We start from the raw sequence: 20,064 nt of genomic DNA on the forward strand, positions 1-20,064 counted from the left end.
TTAAAATCTGCTACATTTAGAGTAGATCAGGCTATAACTGCCTTTTTGCTATTATGCAAAGATTTTGAGAAATGTTCTTTGCCACCAACCTGAACATCAGCATTTTGTTTTTTTACATGACTTCCTTGCTTTTATTTTGATTTTTTTCACGGTGTAATTGTTGCTTCGTACACACAATTTAGTTTCTCTTTTATTTTCTAGCTTTAATATTAACATTACCAAACCCAAGGACTCTAACTCCCTCATTACTACTGCAAAGGTTTTTGCTCAGACTTTTGTTATTGTAAAAGGGTTTGTATTTTTTTATAGCTTTACTTCCATTTTTTTCCATCACATGTCCATTACAAGGCAAACATCTGTCTCTTAATCAAAGCTATGTGCCTAGTATGCCATACAGTTGTATTCTTTTTATAGGATAATTTTTGAGACTCATTATGCAATTGAGTAAGGTCATTATATTTTCTAGCCAGGATAAGCACCTGCTTGTGCCTGCTTCAGGGGTCATCTTGTAAATACTGTGTGCATTTAACAAGATGCCCATGAATTGACAAGGGTGAGAGCAATTCATGTTAATCTGCAAGCAGAGTGGTAGCTGAAGATCTGGCTTCTTACACAGTAAGAAGCAAGGAAGTTAGGTTCTGCTGACATGGCCTTGACCAACAATGTACCACTGTCATGACAGTAGGAGATTAGGTTTTACTGCTCAGCAAAGAGAGGATTAAAAATGTATAATGGAGGATGCGCTTAACTCTCTGTTTTTGCAACTTTTTTGACTAAAACATCTTTGCAGGGCAAGTCCATTGAGTAATATACTTAGGACTAGAAATCATAGTAGATTTCTGAGCTTGAGAGTCACAAGATTTAGTTGTCATGACATTCAGGGCAGTGGTGCTGGTAAGAGTCAAGCAGATCCTACTGGCAGGTAACACAGAGCCAACTATCCACAAACTGTGAGCATTAGGTCATAAATCTAGGAAGTTTTCCCATAAATTGACACTTAGGTCTTGATTTTGGCAGCCTGTTTTATTGGCTAGTCACAGTAGATCAAGAGCAATGTCAATTTAGATTGGGTGTGGATTGCATTTCACATGGGCTGTTGAGGGGCATGCTCATTTCTTGGGTCAGAAGCAGAAACAGGTTGAAAACACATGAAACTCATTTTGTAGCATTCAGTTGTGGCTATTAGTTATGTCAGTAATTGAATTTAACTGCCAGATAAAAATTTGGGGTATTCTTCCAAACAGAAAAGATCTGGGGTTGAATGCCTGAACAGATGCATTCAGTGTATGGGGCAGGGGAGTTTCAGCCACCTCAGCATTGTTGCAGTTAGATCTGGCACATGTTAGAACCTGTTTGAACTATTGAGATATGCCAGTGATTGGGGCTGTACAAAAGCAGAACACAACAGTCATCCCCTTGGGTTCTTCAGGGGTGGTTGTCCAGTAGTGCCTCACATGTGAACAGTCAGAACAGCGCAGTAAGGAATGTGCTGGATTGCTTCAGCATTGTCCACTTCTCTGTTATTGCCTAGAAAATGCATCAAAAACATAGTACTAAATCACATTAAAAAATATATTGATAGCTGGTTTTGGTAGGACATTAGGTGAGCAGTGACTGACACTTCCAGAAGTTTGATTTACTGTGCATCCTAGTGTTTGAGGAGTAACTATGCCAGTGTAGTATCGCATATTGTAAACACTAATGTAGGGTGATATTACATCTTTAACAGAGGTACTTCTCGTTGATTTAACATATCTTGCTTTATAAAAGTTCAAGGGGGACATGCTTATGTATATGGATGAAGATGCTTAAAGAGCTTGTGTGGAACATTTCTAATCTGTAGTGATATGAACATTTTAAGTTTCAACAAGAACATTTTGGGGCACTTTCTAACTGCACTGTTCTGGAAGGAGCTGTTGTTCGTTACCAAGAAAAGCACTTGGAACAGGAGGGGTTTTGTATTCTGAGTACATGACTTGCAGCTTGATTAGTGTAACAACAAATTAACTTCAATTGCAAACCTCAAGTTTAATTTTTTTAAAAAATCAAGTCCAGATCAAATGTTACTGTTTTGCAGCAGATGTGGCAGGCAGCATTCAGCAAATCTGTTGTAAGTGCACTTATAATCAATGTAAATTGGAAGCAGTTGTATTGTTCAACATTGTCCATGAGGAGAAAATTCAGCAGAGTTGACACTAAAGGGTAGTTACCGGGAGTGTTTCCAGTGTTGTTATTTAGACAAATTAATTATCAGATCTCTTCAGTAAAAGTAAATTCAGTTTGTTAACTAATATCTGTCCAGGGAAAGTGATTGCACATGGTGAATAGTTAATCCTGGTTTTTGCTAGTGTTGCCAGGATTTGCTGGCATTTGTACTAGAAACAAGCAAATGCTATTTTAAAATGTGAAGGATTCTTAGGGTTGAAGCTGCATTTTGATTAGAAACTGGTGAAAGGTATTAAAACCCCAGTCTTAAAGCTGAAATTCTAAGGAAAAACTGAATCCCTGATATATATTTCCTTTGCACTGGATGTATTTAGAAATTCTGGTTCTCTTAGTGGTAACACTATCTGTATAAAAGGATGTGTTAGGATTTTCAGTGACATTCTCTGCTAAGAGGCTTTACCCATGTATAATCTGGCTAGAAAGATGCACTGGTGGCAGTTCTTCACACAAAGTTTGTCCTTTGCTTCTCCAGAGTTTTATTTGCAGTTTGGTGCCTTTTTTTTCTGCCTGTGAGTGAATCTGTGACTTCTGAAGAGAAACAGTCTCTGCACTGGCATCTCTGCTGCTAAGTAACTAGAAACCCATCTGTGGCCCTGTGGCTTGGTGTTTTCTTGTGTCTCATTTCATATATACATGTCTACCTGTAGCTTTCATTTCCACTCCCAAAAGGGAGGGAAAAAAATAAAATTAGATCTAAGAAGGACATATATTGAGGCTTCAGACTGAGGACAGCTTCTGACATGCTTGTTCGAGAAAGTGCCAGCCTGAGGCCCTGGCCTGAGGCTGGTCAGAGCAAGTGAGCAGGTCAGCAGTACACACAGCAAGGACCATTACTGGAGCCAGCACTCAGCCTCCATAGCTGGCAAACAGGCAAGCTTGGAACTTGCACCCTGAAACTGATTGTGGTGTCATTCTGCCAGCCAGCCCCAATCAAATGTTGGTTATTACACAGAATTCTGAAGAAATTATTTAGTGTTGCAGTTCTCTCTTACCTTTATCACCTTTTCTTTGCATCTTCTTTTTAAGGTAATGCCATGGGAATTGATAGGATTCAAAGCATTGTTTTAAGAGTTTGTAGTCATTAAATACAGTAACTTAAAAAAAGGCCTTTCATGCATTAGGACTTAGAATAATTCTGTAGGGAACTATATTGGATTATTCACCTTGAGTACCAAATAATTCACCTTCACCAAAGCTGTGTGTTTACTTCTTGAATAACCTATATGCCTATCAGTTAATCTATATAGAATTGCTGATTTTGTTTCTTTTTATGTTTACCATCATTATGCTCATGGAAGATAGTCATGTTGCTGGCCAAGCTGCAACACACCTCTTTTTGACTCTACAGATCTTCACTCTTGAGTGGTGGACATCACTTCCACCTGAAGTGAAGTACCAGAAACCAGAGTTAAATTATGCACCTGCTCTTACAAGCACATTAATGTGACTCTCAGTTGAAGCTGATACCTGTGATAAATGGTGACTGCACACATTTTATTAAAAAACAAACTGTATTTATCTTGACTCAAATAACCCAAATATAAAGGCTCAGGTGGATTTTCAGCTGTCCATGATACATTAACATCTTTACTGCATCTGTGCTTGTCTCTAGGTGGAAGAAACATACTGTCCTGTGTCCAGTATCATTTGTTTGTTGTATTCTCCTCATGCTTGCTCCCTCTGTGACCCAGAGGTACTTTTTCTTTTTCATAGGAATACTCCTTTTCATAGATCAGGATCTCTTTAGTTATGAGTGTTTGTTTCCTTACACACAAACAATAGGCATTCTCAGCATTTTTCCTCAATCCTAGTTGTTTATAGGTTTGTATTTTTATTACTGTTTATTTAGCAATGCCTTTTAAAGGAAGTTAAAGTAACCTGACAGGTGTACCTTCTGAGGGACAGCATTGAATGAGTATTGAGGTATGGTGTTGAATTCATGTAAACATTTGGATCTCCACTTGGGCCTGTATGATTGGTAAAAATTGTCTGGTTTTTATTATATTTTAATCTTCTAAAGGACACCAGCTCCTAATTATGAACTAGATTTTTTTAACATGGTGTGTTTGGATGGGAATTTAGAGGACCATTTGAACAAACAAAGACAACAGTAAAGGCAGGCTCAAGTGGAATATGAAGCTCGTAAATAGAAAAATACGAGAATAAAACCTGTTTATCGGATTTGGAAATCATTATACCTGTTGTAGTTACTTCTGACATCAATGTAAGAAATGGGAAGGTGTCAATCCAGACACCAGTACAAAAATTGTGGATTCATTTTTCAATGGATCAGATTTTTTTTCTCATTATAATGTGTGTGGAGTTTTTTGCTGATGTTGAACTAGTTTTTTCTTTGAGTTTAGTGGCTGATTCCAAAATGAGCAATTGAATAGAAGGAAATATTTGATAAACACAATTGGAATATTTATTTGGTAATATAGAAATACCCAGGGAGAATGACAGAATTAAGAACCTGACTTTCATATTTTAAATGAGCAAGTGGAAATGGGACTTTTATAATGTCACTGACATAGTGTGCTGCTCTTGTTACTTGTGTATCTTTGATTTTGCATACATGTTGGATTTGGCTGTGCATATATATATAATACAAGAAAACACTTTTTTATGTGTTTTACTGACAATATCCTAGTTATGTGTGTATGTGATAATTTTGATGGTCTTGAAGACTCACTAGGGCTTGTGGAGTTTTTAATTAATTAAATAGATGTTATGAGACACAGTGAATAGATCAAAACTGAACACAGGAAAACTATATTCACAGAATCAGCTTCAAAGCTTGTATTATTTTTGAGGAATGAATGGTGTAAAGTAATGCCAGAGTCAATGCTTCAAGATGGTAAATTTAGATTTAACAATAATTGTAGTCTTTGAAGTATAAACTGTTATGGATTTACTGAGATTTAATGTTTTGCTTTAAATAGCTTTTGATAGCCTTTAGAATTCTTTTGAGGTTGATACTTAATGAGGCCACAAAATAATAATTTTCAAGTCTTTGTACTCTTTCTGCAGTTATGCAGTGTGTACATGTGAGCCATTACCACACCTTGTCCGTTCATGTCCTTGCTATGTTGAAGACATCCTTGATCCATCCTTTCCTATATTAAAGGCTTTTCTGGTAATCAGAAAAACAAAATGTGCTTCCTTGTTTCCAGAAAATTCTTTTTAATACTGGAACTTCTCTCTTAAAGGATAGTGGAATTGGCTTTTGAGGTGCTGTAAGGGACAGAGTAAAGTCCTTTTATTTAGCAGTGAGGTTGGATTTAAAGGATCGCTCTTCCAACCACAACCATTGTGATTTACCTTTCTGGATTTGACAGAATTCAGATACAGAAGTACAGCTTCTTTTTTTCTTTAGTTTTGTATTTTGTTTGTGACATCTCCATTTAGGGCAATGATTTTTTTCAAATACTAGTTTTGTTTTGCTAATGCAGACATGCAGCTTCCTACTGCTCTGACTAGCTATTAAAAAATGGCCAGAATTTCAAGTAACCTTTTTTGTCTCAGTGCAAATGTGTCCTTTTTTCCCCACCAAAATATTTTACCTATTTATGAAAGAAAATAAACAGCATGTGAAAGTTTTTAGTAGAAGAAATTCACAGAAGCCCCCAAATCATAACCCACTTACCTTTTTGGACAATTTTTTTTTTACTGGGATCAGTTGTTACTGTTTACTTGAAGTTGGGGTTGTGTTCAGCTCTTAAATCTTTAGCAAGGAATTTGAAACTGTGTTAGTTCCCAAAAAGACCTTTGAACTGGGTTTGTCAGTGCAGTTTTCTTCACTGAGCACCAGCATGTTTGAGCCCTTCTGGCTCCCTGTTTTACCTGCTAATGGCAACCAAATGGTTCTGTGTGGCAGATTTAGAGGATTGATTTAATGGCTGTTGCTGCTGCTTCTGGGATTGTGTGAAGGGGGAAAGAGGAGAGGGAAGGGGAGAGGATGGGGTTACTTCCCAAGACAGCAAAGCAGGCTGCTCTGTGGGAAGCCAGTTCCCCAAACCCTGAACCACCCCCGGTGGCTCCTGAGATTGGATACACTGTAGTATCCAAAGCAATGGTACTGGATTTATAAAAGCTATAAAAGGAGTAATGCTTGCTTTATTTTAGTAAACACAGATCTTTGTGGTTTGGAGGTTTATGGCCACTGGCAACTTTTACCTGATCACTTCTGGTGGTTTTGGTCATCTGCAGCTTGTTTAGTTAGAGTATCAGCAAGTTTCAGCTGATTTCTTTTGTCCCCCACCCACAACTAACATTTACCTCCAAGATAAATAATAGTGATGGCTGGCATTTAGTTTGGCATTGCTGCTTTTTCTCGTAGCATCTCTTTCTCAGGAAAAGATACAAGACACAAGTAAAATGTAGATGTAAAAGTTCTCTGCTTTTTATATGATTGATTCCCTTTGCACTACCTTCATTAAGCTAGTGCTTCCCTATTGAATGTCTCTGCTTCTTTCCAGACTTGCTTCTGGCTTTTTTTTTTTGTTTGTTTGTAATACATTTTGATTTTTGGCTGCTCTTGTGAATACTGATTTTTCTCATGGTCTTTATATTTGGATCTTGTGGAACATAATGCAGCTGTCATATCCCTCCCCTTGTTCTCACTAACACCCACCAGTAACAACATGAGGATTCTTAGATCCAATTAAAAAAGTTAGACCTTCTTGTAGAAGTAAAGAAAGACTGGATGTTTAAGGTGTAAGTACCCAAAAAGAAGTCCTGAATTCACATTGAGGGCATTCCATGATGAAAGGTTTTTTTCTCCCCTTTTTTTCCAGGTGTCCACCACGCAACTTGTGGAGTTCTAAGGATGCAATTCTTTAAAGATGTAACTTTATGCTTAGTATGTATGGTTTACACACAGCAAAACCTTAAATACATAAAGAAGACTGAGGGCTGCTTGTTATCTCCTCAGAGCAGGGAACTTGTAATTTTATTCTTTTATGTATTAAAATATATATATCATATCACTTTGATTATTTCTGGAGACAGTTACTAACTAGAGCTAGAAAGAGTTTTTTTGCAGAGAAAGAAATAGTAATTAGTGGCTGATGTCCACTTGCAGTTTGATGGCAGTTCAAAACCCTAGCATCTGTCCCACTGGTGAGTCAGTAAGCTGAATTTGATCTGAACATCCTAAGTATGTTTCTCTAATGCAGCTACAGGTTTAAGATATTCCTGCATTACAATTTCAACAGCCACCTTAGTTTATCTTGTGCCCAAAAATAAGACTGAAAACCCCCAATCCCTTGTTGGTATCAGCAAATTTTTAGTTCAGATCTGTTGCATTTTGAGGCACATAGGCAATGACCAAGCTAGAAGTGATCATAGACTGCTTTCTTGCCTGCTTTCTGAAACATTCAATCCAGATAAAAAGACTCATCAGATACTTTGTAAGGCTCAAATAATGTTGGGGGAAATTAGAACTTTCCTACCTTCACATTCCAGGAGTTTCTTTTTTCTTGCATACTTTCTTCTTATGCTATCCCATAGCACAGGTCACTGTTTCTCACTTCTTGCTGCATCACAAACCAGTATTATTATTTGCATGTAGCAATCATAATTTTTAATCTGATGGTCATAACTTTAATGACCAGATGGTACAAAATGGATAAAATTATTTTTAAAACAACCCAAGTTTACAGCATCTAACATGTCCAGAGTTGTGCATTCTCTGCTTAAAAGGGATTTTTTTTCAAGATTTTTTCCTTTTAGATATTTATTTCATTAATTTTGTTCTTGTAATATGCATTCATTTTTGCTGTGCTGTATAAAGCTGAATTTTACTGTTCCATTAAAACACACACTGTATTTAGAATTGAGAATGGATAGCCTCTGTTCATTTCCTAAGCCATATTCAAGTTGGTACTCTGCCTATATTGTTTTGTTTTCACGATTGTTTAAAGGAAATCTGTGCAGATTTTTTTTTAAAGTTCGCACATGACTGAACACTTTGGAAAATGTTTTCATCACTGACAACTTATATTTCAGAATTGATGCTAAAACATCTATACAGAAGTCCGTTTTAAAATGATGCCATTTTTCTCTTCTAATCCCATATCTAAAATTTTCAGAAACACCAAGGTGATGTTTTGATTTACTGAAAAAAGGAAAAATTGGTGAACGTTGGAGTTCATTGTTCTCTCCCTTGTAATAAATTGTGTGATTAACAGTCTTTCCTGCAAATAAGAGGCCAAGGCAGCTGCAGCTCCTGAAAATTCCCCTATGTCAGAGATGATGAGAGATACCAGGCAGCCTTTAGTGAAGTCTGTAGAAGGGCAGAAGTTGAAGACATCAGTATTGGAGGTGTTTTTGGAATGAAGTGTTGTAAAGCAAGTTTAGTTGTTTGGGTTTTTTTGATAGTATCTAACTTGGTCCTCTAGCATGAATAATTATATGTTGCTCTCTGAGGACTGAAAATTGTGTTAGTGTATGTAGACATGGGATATGTTTGGGGTTTTTTTGTGAACAGCAATGACTTTATTTTGGCATTTCAACCAGTAATACTTCCATTTCCCTTCCTACATGTTTCCTTTAGAGGTTTGGTATTTGTCATTAAAGAGCTAGACATTGTTTCTTTAATAATAATAATAATAATAATAGTTACTTAAATGTTAAGAAAAAGGATCAAAACATTTTTCATTTTTTAAAATTAGATATCAAACATCAGAATAAGTAGAAATACAGATTTGTTGTAGGTATGTGAATGAAGCCTTTGCTCATGTCCTATAAAACCACTGTGTACTTTCTGGTTGCCTAAGAGGAAAGGTGTGCAAATGCTGAGTGAAATTATTAGGGCATTTAAATTACATTCAGGTTCTTCTAAGGCACAATTGCTAGGTTCTAGTAGCAGGTTACTGGTTTTGTTATTTTGGAAAAAATGAACTAATCGTGTTTTACTGTACAGGATATGAGTAATAACAAAAATCAAATTTTTTCAAACATTTTGCAGGTTTTGGCTTTGCAGTTGGGGACTCTGTATAAACCTCTGGACCCAGCTGTTCACCACTATATTCTTTCAATCACTCTGAGGTGTTGATTTTACAAGAAGGAGTTGCTGTTCCTAAAGTCTACAAACTGAAAATATTTCATAACAGGCCTGTGAACTTACATGGATTGGTTATATTCATGCCTATGCATGCTGTATAATAAGGACCAATTCATGTTTTTGTTCAAAAACAGCAAAGAAAACTACTTCCTTTAATGGTACGCCAGATTTATTAAAATATTTCAGCAAGTCTGTATTACAGTTTGTCAGCAAACTGGCTACAACCAAAGAGTATTTAAAAATCATTTAATTAGGACAGATTCATTTTCACTCCATGCCACTACACAGCAAGACTTGCTTGTTCATATTTCTTTAAATTTATTCTGGAACTTGTCCAAGTTCAGCTTTAATGAGTAGCCTATCCTGCTAGTTAGGATTTATTTTCCCCTAGAGAAGAGTGTTTGAATTGGTAGTTTTTTAACCTGTTCAGTTAAATGAACATATGTTCAGAACTGTGTCTTAACTCTTGAGTGTAAAGACTTGAGAAATAATTATTCCTCTTGTTGTTGCAGTTCCAAAATGCAGTTTAAGTAGTGTTTTTGGACCCAAACTATGTGCCATAACTTTTTTAATAAGATGAAGAGTTTTGATATGAAGTTGCTTAATGCAAATTTATTGATACAGTATAGAACCACAGATCTGATTTGGTTTACTGAAAAAAATGATTTGTACTTGTATTTTCACTTGTTACTTGAATATATCTCTTGGGTCATAAAGCTTGGTTAAATATAGCTCAATACCTTATTAATGATGTATTTTCCATATTAACAGGTGCAGGTTGGTGGCAAACTTACATTTTAAGATCTTTTAAATGCATTATTTGTGTTTCAAAACTATTATAATAAATCCTGAATTATAATTGTACTTTCATCACTAGCCGGGTCTAGTTAAAATTTCCTTTAAGGAACATTTGCTGCACACATGGTACAATACTTCCCCTGCCTTGATTTTTTTTTTTTCTATAAAAAAGGATTTATTTTCAACTTCCCATTCCTCCAAATGTGTCTGAAAAGGACCAGAAGACTTTATTCCTGTGGGATTGTTAAAGTACAGTAAGTGTAGAATTTGCATATTGTTTAAAAAAGAATTCATATGCTGTTACTACTCCTAAGGGACAATTTTATGTGCAACTTTTAAGTTTTGAATGTAGCATAGGTCAGTACAGTAGCTGTAATATGTATTAATTGAATAGTCAGACTTTTAAAGCAAAATCTTTTGCACTGCTGTATTGTATGCTGTGATTGTCATAGCTCTTTAGATTCCCTCTGAAATACATTAATTTGTTAATAAAAATGTGTTTAGATGGACTTGTTGTCGAGTCATGTTCATTCTGAAGTTTGCTGAAAAAATGTTCTACCTTACTGGTTCCTTCCCAATTTTACATTAGGAAACCCATCTTTTGAAGTATTTAAACACTTTGTTCTGAAATACTTAGTTTTAATTCTGCAAAACAATATTTAGAAATAAGGGGGGAAAATAGAGAAAACATTGTGTAAAAGGATAACAAAAGGAAAAAATACCAGAAAGGAAAAATGTAACAGTGCACTTACATACTGAGATAAATAATAAAGGATTACAGTATGTGACTTAAAAATAATAAAAAAAAAAAGGAATAGCAGGAAACAAGCTTGGATTTGAACTCTAGGAAATTTAGGAAAACAAATTCAAATTCTAACTTGTGGTGAACATCAGAAAAGGTTTCAGAATTGTAGTCTTCACCTGTGCTTTTCATGGTACCCTGAACTTTTCTTTGGGTGGCTACAGGCATATGTGTGTAATTTGCACAGAGCATTTTTTGTGTAGCTGAGGAGCTGGAATGGGACACATGTTTTATGTAATTGTATCCACAAGACAGTGATCATGTGTCCTCTTGTGCATTTGTGTGGTAGTAATGATCAGAATATGTTCCAGGCTCTTTATTCCTTTTGGGTGTCTGAGTAAAGTGTTTTTTTTTCCACTGGTGTTTTTTTTAAACTAGTTTTGTTTTTTTAAACCAGGCAGCATCTCTGTCTATTTGCCTGACCTAATACTGGTATTATTGTTAGTTTTTGTTTCATGTCTCCTTAAAGTAGTTCTGATTTTCAGACTAGGTAATTTTCTGATGTTTAGAAAAATGCTTTTTTTAAAATGAATTTTTTACACCAGCTAAATTCAAATGTGTTTGGATACATTCTTTCCTATAACTTGTACTTTCTGTGAGAAGGGCATTTTCAGGCAAGTTTTGCAGTGTGTTTACACTTCAAACTGAAACAGGAAGAGCTTCAGGAGTTTTTTAAGATATTTCTTACCCTTTTGGTGACCTACTGTGCTGCAGTTGATAGAAGTGAGCCTGGAATGGGGTCTGGTCATGTACTTCAGAAAAATGTGTACTTGGCTGTCAGCAGATGAGGCAGGTGGGAGATGCAAAGTTCCCCCAAACAGGTCATACGTAGCTTCTTTGTTCTAGCTCACTGTTTGGTGTTTGTGACTCCTATTAAAACAAACAAAATTAAAAACAAAACAAAACAACCAAAAAAGGCTTAATCTGTTCTTCAAAGGCCTCTAATGAGTTTTGATTTTTCTAGCAACAAAGGCTGTACCTATAGGTAGATTCAGACTTCAAAGATGGATGGATTTATTCAAACAGGAGACCGCTGTTTTTGCAGGGGTGTTGTGGAGCATGGTGTGTGTTCATATGAAAGAAATTTCTACTACCAAACACAAGGCTGAGTTCTTCCATATAAACATGAAATGTTTTTCCTTCATCTGTGTTTTTTTTCTGCAAATGGCATTTGGAGCTGGGAGCATAATTGTGTCATTAGCTTCAAATGAGATGCAAATCAGAGACAGTTTTGTTTTTGGTTTCCTCCCCCTTCTCAGCATTTTTGAGACAGGTAATCCTGATTCCAAGCTTTATGAGGTTCGAAAACCTCATTCTCAAGAATACTGATTACTATTACTGAAGGTTACAACATCTGTTTTTGTTTGTCCTTTGTCCCTCATCTGTATTTGCATCCATTTCTGAAAATCTTTAATGAGTATCTTGTTTCATAAGACTCAGTTTTTCTTTTTATTTTCATATTAAAATAGTGAGGAGCAGTGGCTATTGTGGATGGGCTTTATGTGACACTTGGATCTGTCATGTAGACATCCACAGCTGAGAAGTATTGTAATGTCCCTTTATAAGCAGTGGGCAGAAACAGTGACCTGCAGAGACATTAAATTTGTAATCCTCAGATCTTGAATGAATGGATATCTGCTGTGTCTACAAGTGCTGTTGTCTTTCGATTTACCTGAAAAGGTTCTAGACCACTGTGTTAGGTGTGGATAATTGCTTTTACTGTAGGTATCTAACACTGAGCTTGATTCCTCTTGGTCCAGAGAAGATGTTTTTCGCTTACCAGCTGTTTGCTTGTATAGACAAGGAATTAAAGGAAGGAGCTCTGTTTAGGACTTGAGGTGAATTCTTGTATGGCCAAGTCTAAATTCAAATTGATGACATTATGTTTAGCTGTACCATTGTGTAAACACAGTGGTTGAGAGATGTCTTCAGATGTTCAGAATGCTTATTTCCAAACCATGCTTCATAAGTCACATCTGCAGCTTATGGGCCAGAAGAGTTAGCAGGAGAATATTTTATTACTGTGCTGCTTCATCTTGAGCATAGTGATCCTGGTCTGAGAGTGATGTAGTATTTTTTTCTTCACAGTTGTCTTGGTGAAGGCCCACTCTCACAATCAGATGCAGAATATTCAAGAAGTCTGCTCCTTATTACCAGAATTTGGTGTCATTTTATGCTGCTGAAGATTTTAGAATTTGAGCATCGTAAATGGCCTGATTCTTAATTCATGGAGCCTCCTGCAGAGTCTCTACTGCCAGTACTATCTCACATGTTAGGTCATACAGCTGCAGCATTTTCTTTTGGGCCGAGATAGGAGATGTGGTGTATTATGGCTGCTTCTGAGAGTTCCTTGGAAGGTTTTGATTTTGCTGATCTGAAGAATCATTGAATGTCTGCATGTCTTTACATTTTCAGTCCCTAAGCATTTTGGTAAAGCAATCTTTTCTTCAGGGCCAATGGATTTTGTGTGCAGTTTCAGCAGCTTTGCCTCATTTGAGGCTCTGATTCCCAGTGGAACATTTACCTACTATTTATTTTTAAGGGGTTTAAACATGTCTCTAAAATTTTTTTTCTAACGGAGGAGATGCTCCAGAATGAGAGAGAGCTAATACATGGATCAGTATTTATTTTTCATGGAATTGTAGAATGGTTAAGATTTGGTGCAACCTTAAAGATCATCCAGTTCCAACCTTCCTGCCACGTAGGACATTAGAGAAAATATTGCTAAATAGCAGAAAAAGTACATTTCATTGGTGGAGTGGGAGCTGATTAGGGCAAAAATCATAATGTTAAAAACATGATACAGGAAAAGGCTCCAAACTGGGAGGGCTAAAGAACCTTTATAGTTTTTGTTGAGTGTAGTAAATCAGTCTGTTGCTTGATTTCAGGTAATAGTGTGTAAATTAGGAAGAAAAAGTAAATTATCAACTTTGCTATAGATTTTGTAAAGCATTCTTGTTGATGGAGTATTATATTGTTGCAGAGGAATTCATTTCCCAAAAAAATGTCTTTTACTTTGCCCTGTCGAATGTCTGTCTCCTCCTGTTGCTCCTCCCCAGTTAAAAGATGAGGCATTGAAAAAATCGTAGAATCACTTAATGAGCTCTGTTAGCAAAATACAGAATGTGGGCTTATTTATATTTTGATGTATGAATATTGTCTATATGTTTTCTGGGTCACTAGTCATATGTCATTTAGTGATGCACTGTAAGCTTCGTAAATAAAAAAATCTGGAACATTCAATTTTTGAATAGGTGTTTTTAGTATCTGCATACCTTTGAGTAGCTCTTATTTTGATGGGAGCACATGGAATTGCTTTTATTTAATATTTTCAAATCAAGGGATAATTAGATAAAAAGATATGTTTTTTTTCTGTCACATTCTGCAGGGAGATCTAAAGTTAAATGATGTAACGATTAATCTTTAGGTTTCATTTCAGAGTAAGTAGAATCAGCTCTAATCTAAGAAATCTAATAAGCACACAGTTCAACCCTTACAAACTAACTGCTTGTACTCTAATATTCTGTGACTAAGTTTTAAATTTTTTTTAATGTGACAAAGTAATGATTTTCCATCTTTATTTTATTTTAAACAGGTCCAAACGAGCTCATGTCCCGCTAACAGAATGCATTTTTGAGCTCCCTAATTTGACAGTTCAAGCAACTAGAGCTCAAACCCTTCTGCTTCAAACTATTTATCAGAGCTGGTGTCATCCTGTTGGAAATGTCAGTTCAGTGGTGGTAAATGAAGCTTTGCTGAATGAGGTTTTCCAAACTTCAGGTAAATATGTGGTGCTTTTGGTTATTTATTGTGGTACAGAGCACTGCTAGTGAGTGTTCATACAGCTATATCCTTTAAATTCAGCTTTTTACTTATATTAGCTAGCAGACAGAATGGTTTTGTGTGTGCATATGGGTATTTATAGCTTATATTTAAAATCCAGGATGTAAGCTAAGCCACCCAGCTTCACTCCTTGGCACCAATTTCTGGATGCATTTAATTTTCCCATACAGGATAATTTTTCCATGCTTCCCTCATCTGAAACATCCACTTTTGCTACCTTATATGGTACAGTGTTTTTTCTTCAGGATCATTGAGGGGTGAAACTGGATTATTAAGGGCTTTATTAATCAATGGCATATATTGAATTCTTTAGAAGGGCTGCAGATGTTTCTCATTATTTCATAAATAATGTTACTTAACTGTTGTGAAATTGCTGAAGATATGCAAGTGTTGGTGACGATTACATAAATAATTAAAGTTGTTATCTGTCATCTTTTTGTAAAACATCCATAGATTTTGGGAATAAATTAAGGATTTTGACCAGTTTGCAGAGGAAACCAGAGTTTTCAAGTAATCCAGAAAATATATATATTTCTATTCAGGCTAGAATAATTTAGAGCTGTTACTGTTTATTTGTTGTAAATAAACCCATTACAAGAATAACAGATATTTTGGAATATTCAGCATTGCCAGTCTTGGAGAATGTGTTAATAGAATGATTTAGGTGCAGAAAATCATTATTTGAAGCAGAGTGGTGGATTAGACCACTGGAAGTCTTTCAGCTCTGCATTTTTTCATCCTTTCCATTCTTCTTTTTCACTCCTCCTGTTTATTGAAGTTAAATATATGTTGATCTAATGTTGCACAAGAACTGTTGTGCTTTTGTGCAACCCTTGGAAAAAGTGTTTAAAGTGATTAAGTTTTCTTTTTTTCGTGAAAGTCACTTTTGTCTTTATTCCTTCAATCTGCATGGGTCACCTAAGAATGGGATTGTGACATTTTATTTTCAAGTCCTGGTACTTGTAAAGATAGCACGTTTACCATCCACACCATGGAGAAATCGGAAAATACAGTTGTTGGATTGCTTCAGATGCTCTTAGGGTTTGCACAGTTTCAAACTAACCTGTTCTATTATTTTACATGTTTCAGTCCATCAATGCAATGAACTGTGAAACAACTCTGCTAACAGTATCTGTGCAGAATAGAAATCTGGAGCACACATTTTAAGTACTTCAAATAAAGTAAATGAACAATATAATGCAGTTATTTTGATCTTCTCTTGTTAATGGCTTTATGCCTCACCTGGTAAATTTTACACTTCTGTAGTGGTGCTTGGCATTAACTAGACTGAAGGCAGCTTTGTGTTCAAGGCTATGAAATGATTGCTGTCAATCCTTTTGTCTGAATTTTTGGCTTCATTGATTCTCTAAGCCTCCTACCGTTAATTTGAATACTGTTGTGTAAAATTTAATATCATGCCTTGTTGAAAGCCATCCTTCCACGTACTTCAACAGTAACAGGTATGTGTCTAAGCCTCTAAAATATATTTGACTGTATTTGCACAGGGAAGTTGAAATTTCAACTTTTCTTTTGTCATTTTTCTTTTTTCTTTTTTTTTTTAAATGAAGTAACTATGAGGGTAATACAGTCAGTAAGGAACTTGTCAGTAAACAAGGTACATCTGTTAAACACTTTTACTTACATTCAACTTAGTTTCTCCAACATAAAACAAAAGCAGCTGAATGTTTTACTTGTGAGTCCTTGTTTTGAGCTCCTACCTGCCACTGCATGCCCCAGTGCTCCTTTAGGCTGGTACAGAGTGGCCTCACAGGGCTCATGTGTTGGGCCTGGCAGTAGCCTGGCAAGGTATTTGGGCTGCCCCTCCTGCCACTGTGTCTCTGAGTGGGTGAACAGATGAGCTTTTCTTGTGTAACCTAAATTCTCAAGGAAAAGATTTCCTTTTTTCCCATGGTATTGTGTTTTCCATCTGAGCACAACTTGTTTTTGGCTATGCACAGAAGTACTACTTGAAAGAAAATAGGTTTCCATCTCCATGGTGTTGTGGATTAATATTTTTTTAATTAATTTGCTACAAGTAATGAAAGTGTAAACACTTGTTTTTAAATTATTTTTTACTGTCCTTCCTTTTCTTTTTCTGATTACATTAAATTGTACTGTTCTTGCAGGAAAAAGCAAGAATATACTCAAAGATTTCCTTTCCTTCACTTTATTCTATTTTTTAGGGAATCCTGAAATTAATTGCTTACTTCTGCTGTTTCAAAGAATTGTGAACTATGTGTTTTATGAACACAGCGGCCCAAATTTTCTTCTATGTTTACATTTTCAAACTTCCAAAAGCCATCTTTATAAGTAATTAGAAATATAGCAGGACAAACAGCTATGTCTTTATCCAGATTTTTGCCCCTGTTAAAAGTAAATTAAAAAAACCTCCCTATATATGACATTATTCTGAAAAGAAAGAAAGGGCATATGTATTTTGTCTTCTATTTGTAATGGTCTGCTGTTATCCTGAGGTTTCTGCTATAGGCAGATCGCAGGATTTTATACATTCTTGATACTCACTGTAACATCATGCTTGTTTTGTAATTTGTGAATGAAATATATCCTCCTATATAAATGGTCTAGTTATTAGCTACCTGTACACGTCTGTTCTAGCAATCTGTTTCACTGATATTCTGTGACTCAAAGTTTTCTTCTCTATGTAGCTCCTCATACGTAGCTAGTCTCAAATGTGTTTGCCATTTGTTTACATAGCCTACAACTTTCTCAACTGCTCATGTCTGTATTGCTACTTTTTGTGTGTGATTGAGGCATATTCTTGGGCTGAAACAGTTGTTGCTGAGCTCTTTATGTCCTTGTTAGGGCTTTGTGCCAGATGCTGTTGAAAGTGTTGGACTTCCTTAACACATCAATTCAGTATTACTCGAACTAAAAAGTGATACCACAACCCTTTGTAACCTCTCAGCCAAGATCTTTTTCAGCAGCCATTGTGCTATGGCTTTTTCCAACACACTGTCTCTTCTATTGAATCAAAGTGACCTCCATGGCAGGGAGAAATTATGAGGAGAACTCCATCTTATCAGAAGGCTAATTAATTATGTTATTATACTATATTATTCTATATTATACTACACTATATTACATTACATCTAAACTGAATCTGCCAAGCACTCAACCCTGCTCACCTGCACTCATCTTGTGACTCTCTGGTGTCTGTCAGCCGACAGTCCCAACACACACACACTTTTGGTTCTGATAAGCCAAGAAAACAAAACATCATCACTTTGGATAAACAGTCTTCATATTTTATTCTGCTTTTGCACAAACACAGGCACAGCAAATGAGATAAGCATTGCTTTTCCTTTCTCTGAGGTTCAGAGAATGTGTATCTCAGAAATCCTTGGGAAGAATTGTGCCTTGCTTTTCTCTGTGAAGAGAAATGCAGCTACATTCTTCCAGTTTTAGAACTTTATCACTGAAACTTATAATATGGGAATACAATATAGGCTAAGATATTCTGTAGGAAAGGAACAGATAATATAGGGGAAAATAGAAATAAAAAATGGTAAGGAAGAAAAATAGGAGAAACAGGATCACCTAATGAAAAGGGAAGAGAGTGGCAGAGGAATATACAACAAGAAGCAGGGAGAAAGAGTTAAGGTAGAAAAGCAGTAGAAGTTAAAACCAAAAATTAATAGGAAGACAAGTACAGATGCATGAGTTGCAGGAGGGGGGAGATCCTTTGGGAGGAACACACGACTATTGTCCCTTTCACCTGCTGTGGAGAGGCTCACAAGGTACAAAGGCCCCTTTGGGAGCCGGTTTGCTAGATAATGGCTGAAATAGATCTAGTTTAAAAAGGAAGCGCTGCACTGTGTGTTTCCACAAACATATGAACAGAGTTTATTGCTAGTATCTGGGGTTCTGTCCTAAATTTTCACCTGGAGCAGAAATTTTATCCTGCTCCAGAACTTGTTTCAAAGATTATTGATGTTGAAGTTAGTCTGGGGATCCAAAACAACCTCTCTGAGCTCTATGCTCTACATATTCTTTTCTGTAATAGATTAATGGAATGCCAGAAAGGGAAGATTGCTTGAAGATTAACACTCTTTTGTCCCTCATCTACTTTTCTCCCCTTGTTCTTCAGAAACCTTTTTCTATTAGGAGAAAGTCACTTTACTCAAATATTCCCTAGTTTGTTATTAAATTGTTGTCTTCATTAGATCATCTGAGAGTTTATTTTCAAATTAAGTTGCCCAAAGGCAAGCTGTCTGAAAAAAAAATCCGAAGTCTCAAAAGCAAGTTGTGTGTGTTTGGTATCTGATAGAATTTAAAAATGAAGTGCCTGTACTACTTGAAGTTTGTATTTGTCATACATATTAGTAAAGTCTCTTATCTTAAAACTTTCAGTAAAAGATGCATACAATACTGTGATTGACTAAGCATAGAACTTGTGGAGGACAGATAAAATGAGTATGTCAGGAAATAGGTATGTTTTTACTCTAGAAATTTTTTATAATCATGTTTAAATATTATGTCTGTCTCAGCTTGAGATTATTTAATTCTGCTGAAGACAGGTTTCTAATTATAAATTATATGGAATTTAATGCAACTTCTAAAAGCATTCAATTCCCTTCATTGCATTTACACTTTTTGTATTCCATAGATTTAAATGTCTAGTTGGGAAAAGTTCTTTTTAGGGTTCTTAGAAGTCAAGACAGGTTAAAAAAGAGAGATAATATAAGCAGATAAAGGTACTACTTGAATGAGTAGGCATTATCATTTAAGTACAAGATTAATGCATACTGCCTGAAACAGTTATACAAGAACAAAAACTATAGAAAACTTAAAATAGATGGGAATACTGGTGACAAAATGCAGCATAACAAACAGAAAGTAAAACAGCTGCAGACAGCTTTTTGCTCTTTTTCATGGGTCAAGAAAAAGCATTACTGACTTTTTAATGCGTTACATCTAAAATAAAAAAAGCACAAAAGCAGTCTTCAATCCACATGAAACTCTTTGGAAATTTATGTTTTGGTTTAATTTTATAATCCTTTTGGTATACAATCTCAACAGCATGTTACTTGTCAGCTAAATAATGTGAGTTCTTATGCTTGTGAAACATCCCAATTCTACATTTCAGTTACTATTAATGTGGAAACAAATGTGAATTTGAAATGCATAATGTTTTCTACCTTATTGCATGTATAGATCTTAATATTATTGCAACTATTAATGTACAATTTAAAAGATAAAAGTAAGTGTCCAAAATACCAAAATATTAGGAAAGCAGCATTAGTTAAGATCTTTCAAAGGTTGAACATGATTAATCCTATAGAGTAATTGTAGTCTGTATTTTTTCCAT

General features: G+C 35.6%; 1 protein-coding gene across 7 annotated transcripts in view; it reads left to right on the forward strand.

The window, feature by feature from the left end:
- Positions 1 to 20,064, forward strand: part of VPS13B (vacuolar protein sorting 13 homolog B) — a 426,582-nt gene that overhangs the window by 78,399 nt on the left and 328,119 nt on the right. For all 7 annotated transcript variants that reach the window (XM_064392805.1, XM_064392810.1, XM_064392794.1 and 4 more), the window contains exon 17: positions 14,488 to 14,672. In XM_064392805.1, coding sequence (XP_064248875.1) covers positions 14,488 to 14,672 — 185 coding nt within the window. The remainder of the gene's footprint in view (positions 1 to 14,487; positions 14,673 to 20,064) is intronic.

The sequence above is a fragment of the Passer domesticus genome, chromosome 1 (genome assembly GCF_036417665.1).
Source record: "Passer domesticus isolate bPasDom1 chromosome 1, bPasDom1.hap1, whole genome shotgun sequence".
Classification (NCBI taxonomy): Eukaryota; Metazoa; Chordata; class Aves; order Passeriformes; family Passeridae; genus Passer; species Passer domesticus.